The sequence below is a fragment of the Hipposideros armiger genome, unplaced genomic scaffold (assembly GCF_001890085.2).
Source record: "Hipposideros armiger isolate ML-2016 unplaced genomic scaffold, ASM189008v1 scaffold_96, whole genome shotgun sequence".
In the NCBI taxonomy this organism is placed as follows: Eukaryota; Metazoa; Chordata; class Mammalia; order Chiroptera; family Hipposideridae; genus Hipposideros; species Hipposideros armiger.
Genome location: NW_017731446.1, coordinates 696179 through 712297, shown reverse-complemented (window position 1 = coordinate 712297; position 16119 = coordinate 696179). Strand labels below are relative to the sequence as shown.

At 41.2% G+C, this 16119-nt stretch overlaps 2 protein-coding genes across 2 annotated transcripts in view; one reads left to right on the top strand and one right to left on the bottom strand.

The window, feature by feature from the left end:
- The window catches only part of MKRN2 (makorin ring finger protein 2), a 38522-nt gene extending 31718 nt beyond the window's left edge, over nt 1-6804 (bottom strand). Inside the window, exon 1 of the mRNA XM_019645993.1 lies at nt 6679-6804. Within this exon, the coding sequence (XP_019501538.1) occupies nt 6679-6704 (26 nt within the window). The 5' untranslated portion in view covers nt 6705-6804. The remainder of the gene's footprint in view (nt 1-6678) is intronic.
- A 4002-nt stretch (nt 6805-10806) lies between these two features.
- On the top strand, nt 10807-15482 carry MKRN2OS (MKRN2 opposite strand). Its single transcript, XM_019645961.1, has 4 exons — nt 10807-11110; nt 12245-12294; nt 14119-14281; nt 15109-15482. The coding sequence occupies exons 1-4, from the start codon at nt 10893-10895 to the stop codon at nt 15347-15349; spliced, it is 672 nt and encodes a 223-aa protein (XP_019501506.1). The 5' UTR covers nt 10807-10892; the 3' UTR covers nt 15350-15482.
- Nucleotides 15483-16119: the final 637 nt, after the last annotated feature.

The following is a 16119-nucleotide window of genomic DNA, read 5'->3' as shown; positions in this document are numbered from 1 at the left end:
TAAAATAGACTGCTATATGCATAGCTTAGTATATACGAAGCACATAGTAACCATAAACCAAAAATCTACAACACATATACAAGAAATAAACAGACAGGAATCCAAACATAACACTATAGAAAGCCATCAATACATGAGAAGAGAGCGAGAACAACAAAGGAACAGAGAACTTCAAAAAACAATAAAATGGCAATAACTTCATACCTAACAATAATTACTTTAAATGTAAATGGACTAGATACTCCAATCAAAAGACTGAGGACGAGGCCAGCTGGTTAAGAGCTCGCTTGGGAGCACCAGCTGAGCCCCAGGACCTTGGTTCCGATCTCACATTGCGGGCCAGTGATGCTGCACCCTCTACAGCTAAGGTGATGAACAACAGCTCGACCTGGAGCTAAGCTGCTATGAGTCGCCGGCGACGGAGTAGGCTGCAGCGGGGCTGCAGTGGGCTGCCATGAGCTACGTGAGTGGCTGGTAGCCAGCAAGAGTGGCTGACAGCCGGCAAGAGCTGCTGTGAGCGGCCGACCAATGACGGGCGACCGATTGCTTCACCCGGGAAGAGTGCAATGATCATACCAACATGGGCCAGTGAAGCAACGTCCTCCACAACTAGACTGAAGAACAAAACAGCAATTTGTCTACCTATCTGTTCCCCTTCCCCGATTCCCCAACGCTGTTCCCCTCCCCCAACTCCCCCAATAAAATCTTAAAAAAAAAAAAAAAAGAAGTCATCTCTTTTTTTTTAAGATTTTTATTGGGGAATTGGGGGGATGGGAACAGTGTTGGGGAATTGGGGGAAGGGGAACAGACAAGTTGCTGTCCTTTTGTTCTTCAGTCTAGTTGTGGAGGGCGTTGCTTCACTGGCCCAAGTTGGCACCATCATTGCGCTCTTCTGGGTGAGGCAGATCAGTCGCCGGCTTCTGGATGGCTGCTCACTGCGGCTGCTGGCCGCTCACGCTGGCTGCTGGCTACATACGGTAGCCCATGGCAACCCACTGCCACAGGGGCTGCAGCCTACGTGGTTACTGGCAACTCATGGCAGCCCAGCTCCAGGCTGAGCTGTTGTTCAGCATCTTAGCTGTGGAGGGTAGTGTCACTGGCCCTCATATGGGGGATCCGAACCGGGGCCCTCTGGCGTCCCGAGCCAGTTCTTAACCATCGCACCACTCGGCTGGCCCAGAAGTCATACTCTTTAAAAAAAAAAAAAAAAGAAAAAAAGAAAAAAGACCGAGGACGGCTGAATGGATAAAAAAAACAAGACTCATACATCTGCTGCCTACAACACACTTCAGATAGAAAAACACACAAAACTGAAAGTAAAGGGATGGAAAAGGTATTTCATGCAAATGGAAGGGAAAAAAAGATGGAGTAGCAATATCAGACAAAATATACTTTAAAACAAAGGCTGTTACAAGAGACACAGAACGTTATTTCATAATGATAAAGGGATCAATCCAACAAGAGGATATAACCCTTGTAAACATTTATGCACTAAAACAAATATTAAAATTTATATGGAACCACAAAAGACCTGGAATAGCCAAAGCAATCTTGAGAAAGAAAAGTTGGAGGTATCACACTACCTGATATCAAACTATACTACAAGGCCACAGTAATCAAAACAGCATGGTACTAACATAAAAACAGACACATAGATCAGTGGAGCAGAATAATGCCCAGAAATAAACCCACGCCTGTATGGTCAATTAATCTTTGACAAAGGAAGCAAGAGCATACAACGGGAAAAAAGTCTCTTCAATAAATGGGGGGAAACTGGACAGACACATGCAAAAAATGAAAGTAAACCATTTTTTTACACCATATACAAGGATAAACTCAAAATGAACTAAAGACTTAAATGTAAGACCTGAAACCATAAAACTCCTAGAAGAAAATATAGGCAGTAAACTTTCTGACATTTGCTTTAGCATTAGTTTTTTTGGGATCTGTCTCTTTGGGCAAGGGAAACAAAGAAAAAATAAATAGGACTACATCAAATGGAAGAAGATATTTGCCAATGATACATCCGATAAGGGGTTAATATCCAAAATATATAAGGAACTCATACAACTCAACACCAAAACAAACCAACAAGCAGATTAAAAAATGGCACATGAATAGACATTTCTCCACAGGACATACAGATGGCCAAAAGACATATGAAAAGATGCTCAACATCACTAATCAGGGAAATGTATATTAAAACCACAATGAGATTTCACCTCACGTGTGTCAGAATGGCTATCATCAATAAATCAACAAATGTGTTAGTGAGGATGTGGAGAAAAGGGAACTCCTGTTCACTGTTGGTGGGATTGTAAATTGGTGCAGCCACTAAGGAAAACAGTATGGAGGTTTCTCAAAAAAATTATAAATGAAACTACCATATATATGACTCAGTAATTCCACTTCTGGGTATTTATCTGAAAAAATCCAGATCAGTAATTCGAAAAGATATACGCAACCCTATGCTCATTACAGCATTATTTACAATAGCCAAAATATGGAAGCAACCTAAGTGTCCACAGACAAGAGGAATGGATAAAGATGATGTGGTACATATATACAATGGAATATTACTCAGCCATAAAAAAGAATGAAATCTTGCCATTTGTGACAACATGGATAGACCCAGAGGGTATTATGCTAAGTGAAATAAGTCAGGGAAAGACAAATACCATATGAGTTCATATGTGGAATCTAAAAAATAAAATAAATGAACAAACTCATAGATACAGAGAACAAATTGATGGTTGCCAGATGGGAGGGGGTGGGGAGATGGGTGATAAAGGTGAAGGAATTAAGACGTACCAAAAAAAAAAAAGTTATAAAAATAGTTATGGGATGTAAAGTACAGCGTAGGGAATATAGTCAATAATATTTTAATAACTATGTATGGTATATGGTGTCAGATGGATATTAGACTTATCAGAGTGATCACTTTGTAAGGTCTATTATAAATGTGTAATCATTATGCTGTACACCTGAAACTAATAAAATATTGTACATCAACTGTAATTGAAAAATAAGAATTAAAAAAAACAAGAACTTGAAAAAAAGACCTATATCAAAGGGATCTTATTATTCACAATACTGATTTTAAGTGTGCAGAAAAGAGCTCTTTAACACAGCAGGTATGAGCCTGCTATCCATAGAAAGGCCTGCTTGTAAGACTGGCCCCTGCCTCATGTCTGGAACTTGGCTTGTAAACTGTTTTCTACATGGATATAAAATTTCCCTAAGTGCTTAGCCTAACACATCGTAAATGTTCCAAGATGGTTTGTTTTATTATTTAATCTCTTAACCAACCCTACTGGTTAGGCATTACCACCCCCATTTTACAGATGAGGAAATTATGGCACAGGTGGTATCTGGATTAGAATCCAGAACTGCCCAACTCTGGAGCTCAAGTTCTTCCTACCACTTACTGGCTGACAAAGTGCCCCATGTTTTGTGACTTCCAAAGAATCAAAAGCTCTAGGCTTGACTCTCTCGGGAAACTGAAATTCTGGGTCTTACACTAGTAACAAGACAAAAGGACTTCTATCACATGAGGAGGTCAAAGAAACTGGTTATCAAGCTATAACAAAGGCCTGCAGCAGGGCTTTAAAACAGATTGGGAAGGGGCCGGCCGAGTGGCTCAGTTGGTTAAGAGCTCGCTCAAGAGTTTGAGCTCTGAGCAACAGCGGTTCGATGCCAGCCCGAGCTGAGCAGCCACTAAGCTACCAATAGGTAGCAGGATGGCTCAGCTAAAAAAAAAAAAACAACAAAAAAACAGATTGGAAGATATAGGACATGAGCCAGCAAAAATGACCCCCATATTGAGATAATGTATAGAGTGGCATGTCAAGGAATCAGGAAAGTTGACTAACAGCACAATTCTGTGAGCTGCTGTTCTTGTCATTTCAGGCAATAAACATACAGTGTCTTTGTCATTAAGTGGAAATCATAGCATTTCACATCCATTTCTTGGAAAGACATAATGTGAATCAGAATGGAAGCAAAACTAACATTTTGTCCTACTGTCATTCAGAATAAGCAGTCAGGAAAACAAACCAAAAACCACAAAAACCTGTTTAGGTCTGGTTCCCCCAAATAAATCATACCTTGAACATTTCCCATAAGTTACTAATGTCTGGAGATAAGACTTGAGTGACTAAGATAATAAAGTGAAGCTTTTCCACCATGAACACACTAATGTAAACTTGGTATTCTTGGTAATATTGCAGGTTTTATTCATTTAAATATGTGTTGTTTTTATTTGGCCAGGCAGTGCTCATGAGGGCTGACTCCTTCATACCCCTTGCAAGTGAACTTCTTTTACTTTCTATAAGTTTTTGTATGTGTATTCCTTCCATATGAGCATATTAAAAGCTTTAAAAATTCCTGCAGTAAAGAAAACTTCATTCAGCATTTCCCAAACTTATTTGGGGGACCATACAGTCTACAAGAACATGGACTTGGATGCCACAGCTCTGTCACTTGGAAGCTGAATGACGCTGGACAATCACTTCAATGCTGAGGCTCAGTTTCACGATCTATGGAATAGTCCTGGTTGCTGGATTACAAGCAATATGGCTGGTAGAGCAACTCAAAGAGCACCCAGCAAGTTGTAAGCCCCACCCCTCCCCCTACCGCACACAAAATCAATTAGTGCTTAAACAAAAGTGATCTCTTCCCAACATTCCAACCCACTCTTAGTTTATATGCAACACCACCCTGAGGGACACTCCTGCAGTTAGATGTGAAGTTTGGGGCAAATCTCAAGTTTTTCTGAGCATCAGATTTCCTTACCTGTAAAATTAGATACTATATAGAGTTGAGATTCAATTATAAAGCATTATATAAATGTGCACTGTTTTGTGAACCATCTTAGGAGCAGTAGCCAGAATCTGCTACAGTCCACAATGACTAAGAAACTGCTCCAACAAGGGTGTAAAAAATATATCGGGTTATAGGAAAAGTCATGACGTATTTTTTTCTGTTTTTCATTGCAAAAATGCATCATGACTTTTCCCACAACCCAATATATGCTTTAAATGGAGCCAGAGCTGCCATCCCAGATGTACTGCCTTGCACATCTTAAGCCTCAAACCTTTGGAATGTTAAAACAGGGCAAGATAACCTTTATTAGGCCTAAAGCAACACTGTGCCCTAAAGAACTGTTTGCAAGGATAACAAGAAAGCAGATATTATGACTAAGGGACTTAAAATTAAAAACACTGTTTAGAATTCGCATCGCTATATTAGCTTATCTACATAGAAATGCCTTCCTTCTATAGATGTAATTATTCCCTTTCCCTTTCTCCTAAATATCCCTTGCCTCTGTTTCCTAATTAGAACACTATTTGGGTTTCTGCCTGAATCAATGCTTCCCAAATAGCAATTCTTTTTTTAAAAAATCTGAAATAAATGCTTAACCCCTCTTACTCTGAAAGGCCTTTTAATTTTAGGGTAACGGAAAACTTTATACAAATAAAACACACACACACACACACACACACACACACACACACACACACGTCTTCACAAAATGCCTTCTAGTACAAGTCTTTCCTATAGACACCAAGTGCAAATCTCTGACAACTGCTTAACATAAGCCACCTAGGCCTTAGATAAATCGAATATGCTGTTAATATACGCTAATGCAAACAGAAAATTTCTTACTTACATAATCAAACTAACAATTGGGTTTTTTAAAAGCAATGTTTCCCACGTAAGTTTTACTGAAACCAATCATTAAAATAAAATTTGTGCTTTCCAAATATTAGTTCAATAAGACTAGGGTCCCAATACTGGTAAGCCACAAGCTAACCAAGAAATGAGGGTGTCATACAACCAAGCTATCAATATTTCTATTTCACAGGAGCAGTCACAGTGTAGTCATCTGGTTCTGATTTTTCTACAACTATCCATCCATTACCATTGCATTTCTCCACGTAAATGGGTGGATAAGAGTATCACTTAACCACTTTCAGTCTATTACCTGCACTGTAAAATGTAATTATATTTGCCTAATAGCGTTATTGTGAAGTCTAGAAACAATGAATGTAAAGGACTTGGAAATACGCGGGGCGCTTAACAAACTTTCAGCAAATCCTACTTGCCGTTATTATTTTCTGTACAACTGCTTACTTGCTGGCTCTGTAAGTTTAGGTTGCTTCGGAGTTCTTCAAACTCTCAAGAAACCAAGGCTGCTTTTGGGGCCTCGGCTTCTTTGAGGCCCTTATCATCGATTAACAACCTATTCCTGTGCTGCATCTCCACTGGTAAATGACCTCTTAGTGTCCCCCTACTCAACTCCAAAACTCCTTTTCCAGCGAAACTTGAAGTTCCAAGAGCCCTTCTCCCAGGGCCCTGCACCGTGCACGGCCCTGGCTACCACGTCCTTCCAACCCACGAGGGTTATGCTTCAAACTCGCGGGACAGCTCCCGCGCTGGTTGCAACCCGGGCCTCAGCCACAAGACATCGCCACGCACCGCCGGGTCCCGGGCTCGGGCCTCAGCGTTACCGGGGCCTTGAAAAGCCCAACCGCGAACAGCTGAGCAACTTTACACGAATCGGCACCAGCCTCAGTTTCCTTGGCTGCAGGACTGAGGCAAACCCACCGTTATGGGCCCCGGGTAGAGGCAACAAATATCCCGGCGCTTCTGGATCCCGCCGAGACGCGCACTAACCTGCAAGTGACCTGCTTGGTGCTCATGGTGGTCGGGCTGGAGGGCCGTGGTCTCGACGCCACCTCTAGCTATCGTCGTCGCCGCCTCGGCCTGGCCTTGCCCCCCTCTGCGCGGCTGCGTCACACCGGCGCACACCGCCCCCTCCTGTGCGGCACATTTGTGGCGCCGGCCAGAAACCTTGCCACCGTCACAATTGGTTCCGCCCTGGGGTTGAGGCATAGCCGACCCCCAATCCCTCAACTCCTTGTTACACATTTCCAAACCTTCTCTGGGCTGGGCCTGGCTAGCGTCCCAGTTCTATCATTCTTATCCTGGGTGCCAACTGTTTGTTCCTACGAGTCTGTCCCCATCTCCAAGAGCATTCCTTAGCGACCTCCCGCGTTCCTAGAATCACCTCTCCTCTCCGGAGCCAAGCTCCTGCTTCTCCTCTGTGCACCTTAATCCCAAATACTCCTACCTATATCCAAATTATACATTCGTTAGCCCCCTTTCTCAGGCCCTGCCTCAACTCTTCCCGCCAGACCTTGACTCCCAAGTAAGGAATTCCTCAGTCCTCTCCCAATTGCTCTTTTACAAAATCTCTACTCCCATCCCAAGTTTTAGTCATTTTCTTTCCTGGAATTCCTCTGCTGTTCGGCCTCCATTTCCTATGATGGAAACCCAAAAAGATATTCGTGACATTTTCCTCTGGCTCTCCATATCCTGCAGATCCTGCTCCTACACCTCTGTCCAATTGCACCCTCGTCTCTCCATTTCCACCTTCATGGTTCTAGCCTAAGCAACCATGACTCCTTGCCTGGGCCCATGGAATGTAATGGCCTTTTAACTTTCCTGGCTTCTGCTCCTGTCCGCTTCTAGTCTATTGTCACACAAAACCAGTTTTAAAAACTTAGATCATGTCATTAGCTTCCTTTAACTCTTTCAAAGGTTTCTATTGCTTAAAAACATTTTTTTTAAATTTGTAAACATTGAGATAGACTAAAGTGAACAAAACACATGTGCCTCTGTGAATTTTCACATACCTATTTACTCATGAAACCACCACCCAGATCAAAGAACATTATCAACATCCCAGAGGGCTCCCTTATGACCCGTCCCAATTAGTATCTCCCAAAGATAACTGCTTATTCTCACCTCTATCATCACAAATTAGATTGTTCTTGACCTTGATAAAAATGAAGTAATTCAGTATGTATTCTTTTGTCTATCTTCTTTTGATAAATGTTAAATCTGTAAGATGTTTACGTGTTGTTGTAGATAGCCGTATGTTGTACTTTGCTGTAAAAATATTGAATCTTCCAATGAATGAGCACAGTATATAATTCCAATTACTTATAACTTTTGAAATTTCTCTGAAATTTAGGTAATATATTGGAAAATGTGTAGTCTTTAGTGTACAGGTCTTCAACAACTTTTATTAGATTTATTCCTAGATATTTAGATGGTTTTTTTAATGCTCTTTTAAATATTTTTTAAATGTCCTAATTGTTGCTTGTTCCATGCTAAATTCATGTATTAATTCTTTTTTTTTATTTTTTAAAGATTTTTATTGGGGAATTGGGGGATGGGAACAGCGCTGGGGAATTGGGGGAAGGGGAACAGACAAGTTGCTGTCCTTTTGTTCTTCAGTCTAGTTGTGGAGGACGTTGCTTCACTGGCCCAAGTTGGCACCATCATTGCGCTCTTCCCAGGTGAGGCAGATCAGTCACCGGCTTCTGCACGGCCAGTCACACTGGCTGCCGGCCACACATGGTAGCCCATGGCAACCCCCTGCACAGGGGCTGCAGCCTATGCTGTCGCTGGCGACTCATGGCACCCCAGCTCCAGGTTGAGCTGTTGTTCAGCATCTTAGCTGTAGAGGGCAGTGTCACTGGCCCTCATATGTGGGATCCGAACTGGGGCCCTCTGGTGTCCCAAGCCCACTCTTAACCAATGCGCCACTCGGCCGGCCCTATGTATTAATTCTAATGGTTTGTTGTTTTGGATTTTTAATGCACACAATCATGCCATCAGCAAATAATGACAGTTCTACTTCACTTTCAATCTTTTTTTTTTTTTTTTTTTTTTAGCTGAGCCATCCTGCTACCTGTTGGCAGCTCAGCGGCTGCTCAGCTCGGGCTGGACTCGAACCGCTGTTGCTCAGAGCTCAAACTCACTTTCAATCTTTATAGCTTTTATTTTCTTGCCTTATTGCATTGCTGCGAACCTTAAGTATAACCTTAAATAAAAGTGGTAACAGTGGACATCCTTGTCTTGTTCCTGAATTCAGGGAAATTATTTAATATTTCACCATTAGTTAAAATGTTAGCTCTATGGTTTTTTAAGTTCTCCATTATCAAATTAAGCAATTTTCTTCCTTTATTCTGTTAGTGTGTTGAATTGATTTTCTAATGTTAAGTCAACTTGAATTCCTCAGATATACCCCACTGGCATGATGTATTATTACTCTTTCTATAAATAATCAGATTCTATTTGTTAATATTGTGTTTAGGATTTTTGCATCCACATTCATGAGATATAGTATTCCTTCCTTGTAATGTCCGTAACAGGCTTTGGTATATGAGATATGCATAGTATGAGTTTGGAAGTCTGCCCTCTTTTCTATTCTCTGGAAAAGTCTGTATAATATATTTTTTCCTTAAATGTTTGGAAGAATTTACCACTGAAGCCATCTCAGCTTGGAGTTTACTTTGGCTTTGTTCATTTTCTCTGTTGCACATGTGATTTTTTATTTCACTGATTCCTGCTCCTTACTATTTCTTTTTTCTATGTTTGAATTCAGACTGCTCTTGTTTTCTAGCTTCTTGAGATGGAAGTTTAGATCACTAATGTTCAACTGTTGTTTTTAAGTATTTGAAGTTATAATTTTCCCTCCAAGCACTTTTTTGTTGTAGTCCACAAGTTTTTCTCACAGCTTCCTTACCATTAGGTTCAAAATATTTTCTAATTTCCATTGTTATTCTTTGACCCATAAGTTATTTAGAAGTGTGCTACTTAATTTCCAAACTACTGAGGATTTTCTAGTGATTTTTTTCTTCTTATCTTTTTTATTGCTAGTGTAATCCCACTGTGGAATTGTCTATTCTCCTTTTAGTTTGGTCAACATTTTATTTATATCTACTTGAAGCTATATTTTTGGGTTCAAAGATCACACTCTTCTGTTTTGTCAACACATTATTAGAAAGGTCCCTCTTTGTGCTAGTTGCACATGTGAATCAGCAGTGTTATATCAGTGAAAGAATCGATTCACCTCACTGTTGTGCACATAATACACTACTATGTAAAGACATGTGTATGAAAGATGTTTCTAAGAAGGCTAGTTGTCCATTACATCAGGGCATTGTTTTCAGAGAAAGAATGTGCTGACCACACTATGGTGCCTGTAATCCACTATGTAAGACACATGTATAAAAGGTGTTTCCAAGAGACTAGTTTAAAAAGGAAATGTCTAGGAATTCTTCTTTTAAAGTGTACTTTGATAGTAATACAATCACATCAGCTTCCTTTCAAATAGTGTTTGCATGTTATATCTTTTCCCATCCTTTTATTTTCAACTTACCTGATATTTTTATATCTAAATTGTATCTCTTATAAATGGTATATAGTTGATTAATTTAAAAATCCAGTCTGATAACCCCTCACACCCTCTTCCAGTCAGTAACCCCCACCCAGGGTAACCACTATCCTTATTTCTAACTGTGGTGTTATTTTTTTTTTCCTGGGCAAGATTACTTTTATAATATAAAACATCAACAGAAAATAGCTTCAAAGTAAGGATTTACTTATTCAAAACCATAACGATATAACCTTTTCTAGAAACACAAAAATAAATGTGGGTTCCTAACTTGTAGAGGCTCACAGACTAATGACTAATTAAAGAACAGAGCTCTGGTAGAAACATTAATCCAGCGCTGCCAGCGCAAGGGAACGCTGGGAGAAGAGGAGAAAGGTTTCACAGAAACGTAGGACAGAAACGTAGGAGCTGGCTGCCGACAGTCGCAAAATGTACAAAAGATGGAATTTCTGTAAGCAAGCACAAATGAAAATGAAAATGAAAGCCTCTGAGGACACCAGTTCAGGGTTTCTTCTAAAGCCGTCAATCAGAATGACGTCATTGTTGATCAAGTTACTCGGGCTGCGTGCATTTGCTACCTGTTCAATGAGGAAAAGGAAGTCTCCGGAAACCGCTCCTGGTTGCCCAGGAGGGGAAAGCCATGCAGTGCGCAGAGGTCGGAAAGCCTTTAATTAAGTTCAACCACTGCAGGAAATACATCTACAGCTTCAGTGTGCCGCGATGCTGCCCCCTCTGCCGGCAGGACGTGGGCTTGATGAAGCTGGAGGAAGCACCTGTTAGCATCTCCAATCCGTTTACCAACGGACATCAAGAAAAATGTGCATTCCTCCTCAGACCAACTCAAGGGACATTTCTTAGGTACAGTGTTTTTAAGTATTACATTGAATTGTGCAAACTTTCCCTTCTGTGTTGTAGTCACTAAAACCTTCTTTTACAGTGTGAGGTTTGGGGGGATAATCTTTCCAGTGTTTTAGCATTCAATTATACAATGTAGGCCTAATTGTTTCATAGAAATAGATGGTGTGCATACTTTCCTGGAGCAATAAGTGCAACAATATATCAAGGTCAAACCTGCTTATATGATTTCAAGAAAAATCAATAGCCTGGAGTTTTGTTTTTTTTTACCCAGATATTTTTAAGATAAGAGGCTAACTGGGAAAATGACCTAGTAGTTAATGTCAAAATAATACCTTTATTGCAAGTTAGTTTGTAATTTCTGTGACAAACAGGTACAATGTAGAGAGTCTGAAGACGGCCACTTTTAGATTATTTTTGCATGGAGGTGAATTAAATTGAAGACTAGAGCTGGTGTATTTCAATTGTAGATGCCACCTGAATTTAATTAAGAAAGATTTCAGAAATTAAAAGGATTGTGGCTCCTTAGAGTCCTTGTGTAGTTTACAAATGGAATTGGGACTGGCCCTGCACAAGGCAGGCTGTTAGAGAGCACGGATGCTACTGAATGATGGCAGATGCTTTAGGAAGGTTGCTTATGTGCATCCTCACCATCTAATGCTGAGAACTACTTGCCTCCTTGAAATTTGCCCTCCCAACTCTCTTGAGCCCTCCAGAATGTGTGGGATGAGAAAATTAGTTGACAGTTCACTTCATTAACTTCCTTAATTGATTTCCTTCCCGTCCCTATGAGGCTGAAATGAACCAAAGTATGTAAAAGGTGTTGCACCAAACTGTTTTTTTTTTTTTTTAGCTGAGCCATCCTGCCACCTGTTGGTAGCTCAGCGGCTGCTCAGCTCCGGCCGGGCATCGAACCACTGTTGCTCGGAGCTTGCACTCTTGAGCGAGCTCTTAACCAACTGAGCCACTTGGTCAGCCCCCAAACTGTTTTTTAAGAGCCCCACATTCACTGATGGGAAGTCTGACACCAGCCAAGAAAGGAGGCCCATCACTCTCCTCTTACTTTAAGTACCAATTCTTCATGCCAGACATATGCAAACAAACAAACAAACAAACAAAAATACTTGTTTCTTTCAGGGATTATGATGGAAGGTCTGATCTTCACGTTGGAATAACCAACACAAATGGTGAGTGCATTTTCATAGTTTTTTTAGCTTCAAGAGTCCCCGAAATACCCAGAGGACAGCAGAATTTCTAGAGCAAAAGTGATTGTGGCAACATTTAATTAGTGATTTCTCTGTTCCCTGGGTTCTCCTGCTGTGCCATGAAGTGGGCAGTGCTAACCCCCAAAATGAGAAATACAGTAAAACCTTGGACTGCAAGTAGCTTGATTTGCAAGTGTTCTGCCGCAAGATGAGCAAACATTTCTAATACATTTTAACGTGGTAAACAAGCAATGTCTTGCAATATGAGTAGTTTGTTTCCAGAATGAATTATGCTCGCAAACCAAGGTATTACTGTTCTAGACTTTACAGCAAGGTATTACTACTAACAATACTAAATATTTTTGATACTTTTTCAGTCAAGAGCAACACAAACCTGTTCAATTTTTGTTGGTTTTTTAAAAGAGGAAGAAAGAGAATCTGGAGAGGTTAAGTTGCCTCAGACCTCATCTTGTGTGGGAACCAGAATCTGGACCAAGGCCCTTTGCCCCCAAATGTTTACTCAGCTCACTGCCACTGGTCCTCGCGCTCCAGAGTCTCCAGGGGTTAGGCAGGGATTTCAGGGATAAATCAGGGGATATAGCACCTGAGCATGTGGCGGGGCCTGCATTGGCTTGCTTTATAAAAAAAAGAAGCATGTTTAAATAAAACAGTTCCTATGGCCAGATTTAGCTCTCGAGGCCCGGAGTCTGTATAAAGCCAGAACATCCTTGTCTGCAGGAAAGGGCCTGGGTGAGCCACTGGCAGGAAGCTGTAGGTCTGGAGATGGGGAGTGAGGCCAGCCAGGTGAGGCTGTAATCACAGCCTTTCCTCACTCCCTTGAGGCAGGAGAAACTGATGCTATGAATAGAAACCTGGGACTGGGTTTTTGAACTCAGTTCCCATGTGAGCAGTCAAATTTGCCACCAATCTTATCACCAGAAATTTATTGCTGATTTAAGGAAACAAGATAGACCCATTTGTAAATAGAGAACTTCAACAAAAATATTTGAAGATGATTATCCTGGCACCTATTATTGTCTCTCTTTCCTGGGGGCGACTTCAGGGTGCTGAAGAACAGGTGGAGCAAGAACTGAGTTTCCTTGAAGGAACTGCTTTGCTGACCGCAGAAGCGGCAGGGGCTCCGTAACCTCTCCTTGACTCCAGGCAAGACCCTTAGTCTTCCAGGTGGGCAGCTGCCCCCTCAACTTGATGATCTAGAGAAGTGGGTCTCAACCGTCCTAATGCCGCAACCCTTTAATACAGTTCCTCATGTTGTGGTGACCCCCAATCATAAAATTATTTTCGTTGCTACTCTATAACTGTAATTTTGCTGCTGTTATGAATCGTAATGTAAATATCTGATGCGCAGGATGTATTTTCATTGTTACAAATTGAACATAAATAGTGATTAATCACAAAAACAATATGTAATTACATATTGTGAAATATTTCTAATTACAAATAAATGAAATTTTGTCTTGGAAGCATGGAGACGGATAGAGGAGCGGTGTCTCGGTTCCTAAGACCATTGAAAATATGTGTTTTCCGATGGTCTTAGGTGACCCCTGTGAAAGGGTCGTTCGACCCCCCAAAGGGGTCGCGACCCACAGGTTGAGAACCGCTGATCTAGAGGAAGGAGGTTCTAGAGCCCTTCATGGCCCACTGCTCTCTGACTGTAGTTGGAAAGTACAACCTGGATTTCCATATGTAAAGTTACCATGGTGGTTGCTGTCTTTTTCTGACATCCCCTTTTCACAGAGGTGCATTTTCCCTTAAGCTTCTGCACAACTCTGGTTTTGGTTGCAGGAGTTGTGTACAATTACACCATGCACGGCGTCCAGCGAGATGAAGCAGGCTGGGAGCAGAGTATAAGTATCCCATTATTGCAGCCCGGCATGTTTGGACTGATGGACCAGTGGGACAAGTACCTGGAAGACTTCTCCACCACGGGGGTCTGGCTGCCACACAGGTATAGGGCTGCAGAGGCCACCCGTTCCCTGGCCCTCATTCGCCATGCAAGGGTGATCTCAGGTCACAGGGGACTCTGAGCTGTGTTTATTTGAGCCCATACCAAGATAGTAGTGCCTGTAACAGAATTTCAGCAGGGGTTGATTTACTTTGGGGTTTCTGCAGAGGTGAGCCCACATATATTTAAATAGACTCACAGCATTTTAAGAGCTGAAAGGACCAGAACTTAGTACTCCAGTTATTTGGCTAGGTATTTTTATATACATAACATTTACTAGTATGTACTGCAAAGGCTGTGATATTATAGTATCTTAATACAAAATTTTTAAAAATGGTATTCAAAATTTATAAATATTTAAAACTTTCTATTGGTTTTTAATGATTTTGAAATTAATTTTCAATTCCTTGCTCCCTGAATACTTTAGATATATAACATACTTATAAATTTCAATTGTTTTCAGGCTTCCCTTGAAATAAGTTTAGATACTGTGGGATATCCTAAAACTTAAGATATGGAATTCCACTTCTAGAATCTAGAATTTAAGTGAAATTAGGTTCTCCACATTGGGGTTTATGGGCAACTTAAGTCACCACCCAAACATTTCGTCGAGTCCCATCTGTACTTGTCAGTAGAAATGGCCCAAGATGCCAAGTGTCCCTCAGAACTGCACCTCCTGGAGCTTTGTCATCAAGTGGGCAGGCACAGGTAGGGGCCCAGCTGGCTGAGTGAGCCCCGTTTCAGTTGGGAATGGCGCAGCAGCTTCTCGGTCTGTTCCTGAGCAGCTTTCAAAGCTAAGCCTTCTCTTCTCCCTGTTCTTGTTTTGTAAGGTATGAAGAAGACCTCCACAACTGCTACAGTTATACCCTCACATTCATTAACTGCGTTCTGACCACAGAAGGCAAGGAGCAACTGGATAAGAATGAGTTCACGGAGAAATTCGTGGTCCCGAGGACCAGGAAGGCCTCGAAGTACATCACGCTCTACCGGGCGATAGAAGAGCGTGGCTTCTACGTGATTGACCACCCTGATCGAGAGCCAAGCCCTGCTCTGGGAAGCGGTTTGTGCTGAGTGCGATGTGTGAGAGCAAAACGGACAGGACATTGCGGGGTTACTACCTTTAGGAGGTACTGGAGATTCTAAATGTATTAAACTGTGGTGAATAAAAAAGTGTTAAGGCTTTCCTTTACACATATTTCAGCTTACTGAAGCATGGGAATTTATAAAACTAATACAAATTACCTTGGGTTTCCAAAATAGTATGTGTTACAACTAAATTCTTTTCCTATCAGTTTGTTTTTCAATCTGAGAATCCATGTCACAGCATTAAGTGACAGCATCTTTTATTCACAGAGCCATGAAAACTCTTCCTATAAATTAATTAGAGCTGAACATATTCACCTTTCAATGTGAGTCTAGAAGGTGGGGATTTGTAGGAAGGTGAGCGAGACACTTAAAATTTTTATGATGTAATGAGTACCTTCACCTCATTGTTTTTATTTAAAAAGGATATGGTAACCTTTTGATGGTCGACAATAGTGAAAAAAAAAAAGGAGGAAAAACAAAACAAAATTGAAAAGGTCTCAGAATTTAAGTTAGGAAACAGGCACTCCTAAATTCGCCTTTCTAATCCATCTGCACAAACTGGATTGGCAATTCCTTGTCAGTGGAACACCCGTCTGTTTCCTTTTCTTTATGACCTGACATAAAGAGATTGAGGTGTTGGGTTTACCACATAAAGCAGCATGTTCTCTGCCCACTTTAAGTGCAGAATTCAGAAAGGACTCAATGAAGGGTTGTCTTCTTTCTCTAATACTCAGGAGAAGAAAGGGGAAAGCTGG

Excerpts from the sequence above, each read along its gene's own strand:
- MKRN2OS (XM_019645961.1), top strand. The coding sequence starts at position 10,893 with ATGCAGTGCGCAGAGGTCGGAAAGCCTTTAATTAAGTTCAACCACTGC. Across the intron at positions 11,111-12,244 it reads ACTCAAGGGACATTTCTTAG|GGATTATGATGGAAGGTCTG; the intron begins GTACAGTGTTTT and ends TGTTTCTTTCAG. Across the intron at positions 12,295-14,118 it reads TGGAATAACCAACACAAATG|GAGTTGTGTACAATTACACC; the intron begins GTGAGTGCATTT and ends TTTTGGTTGCAG.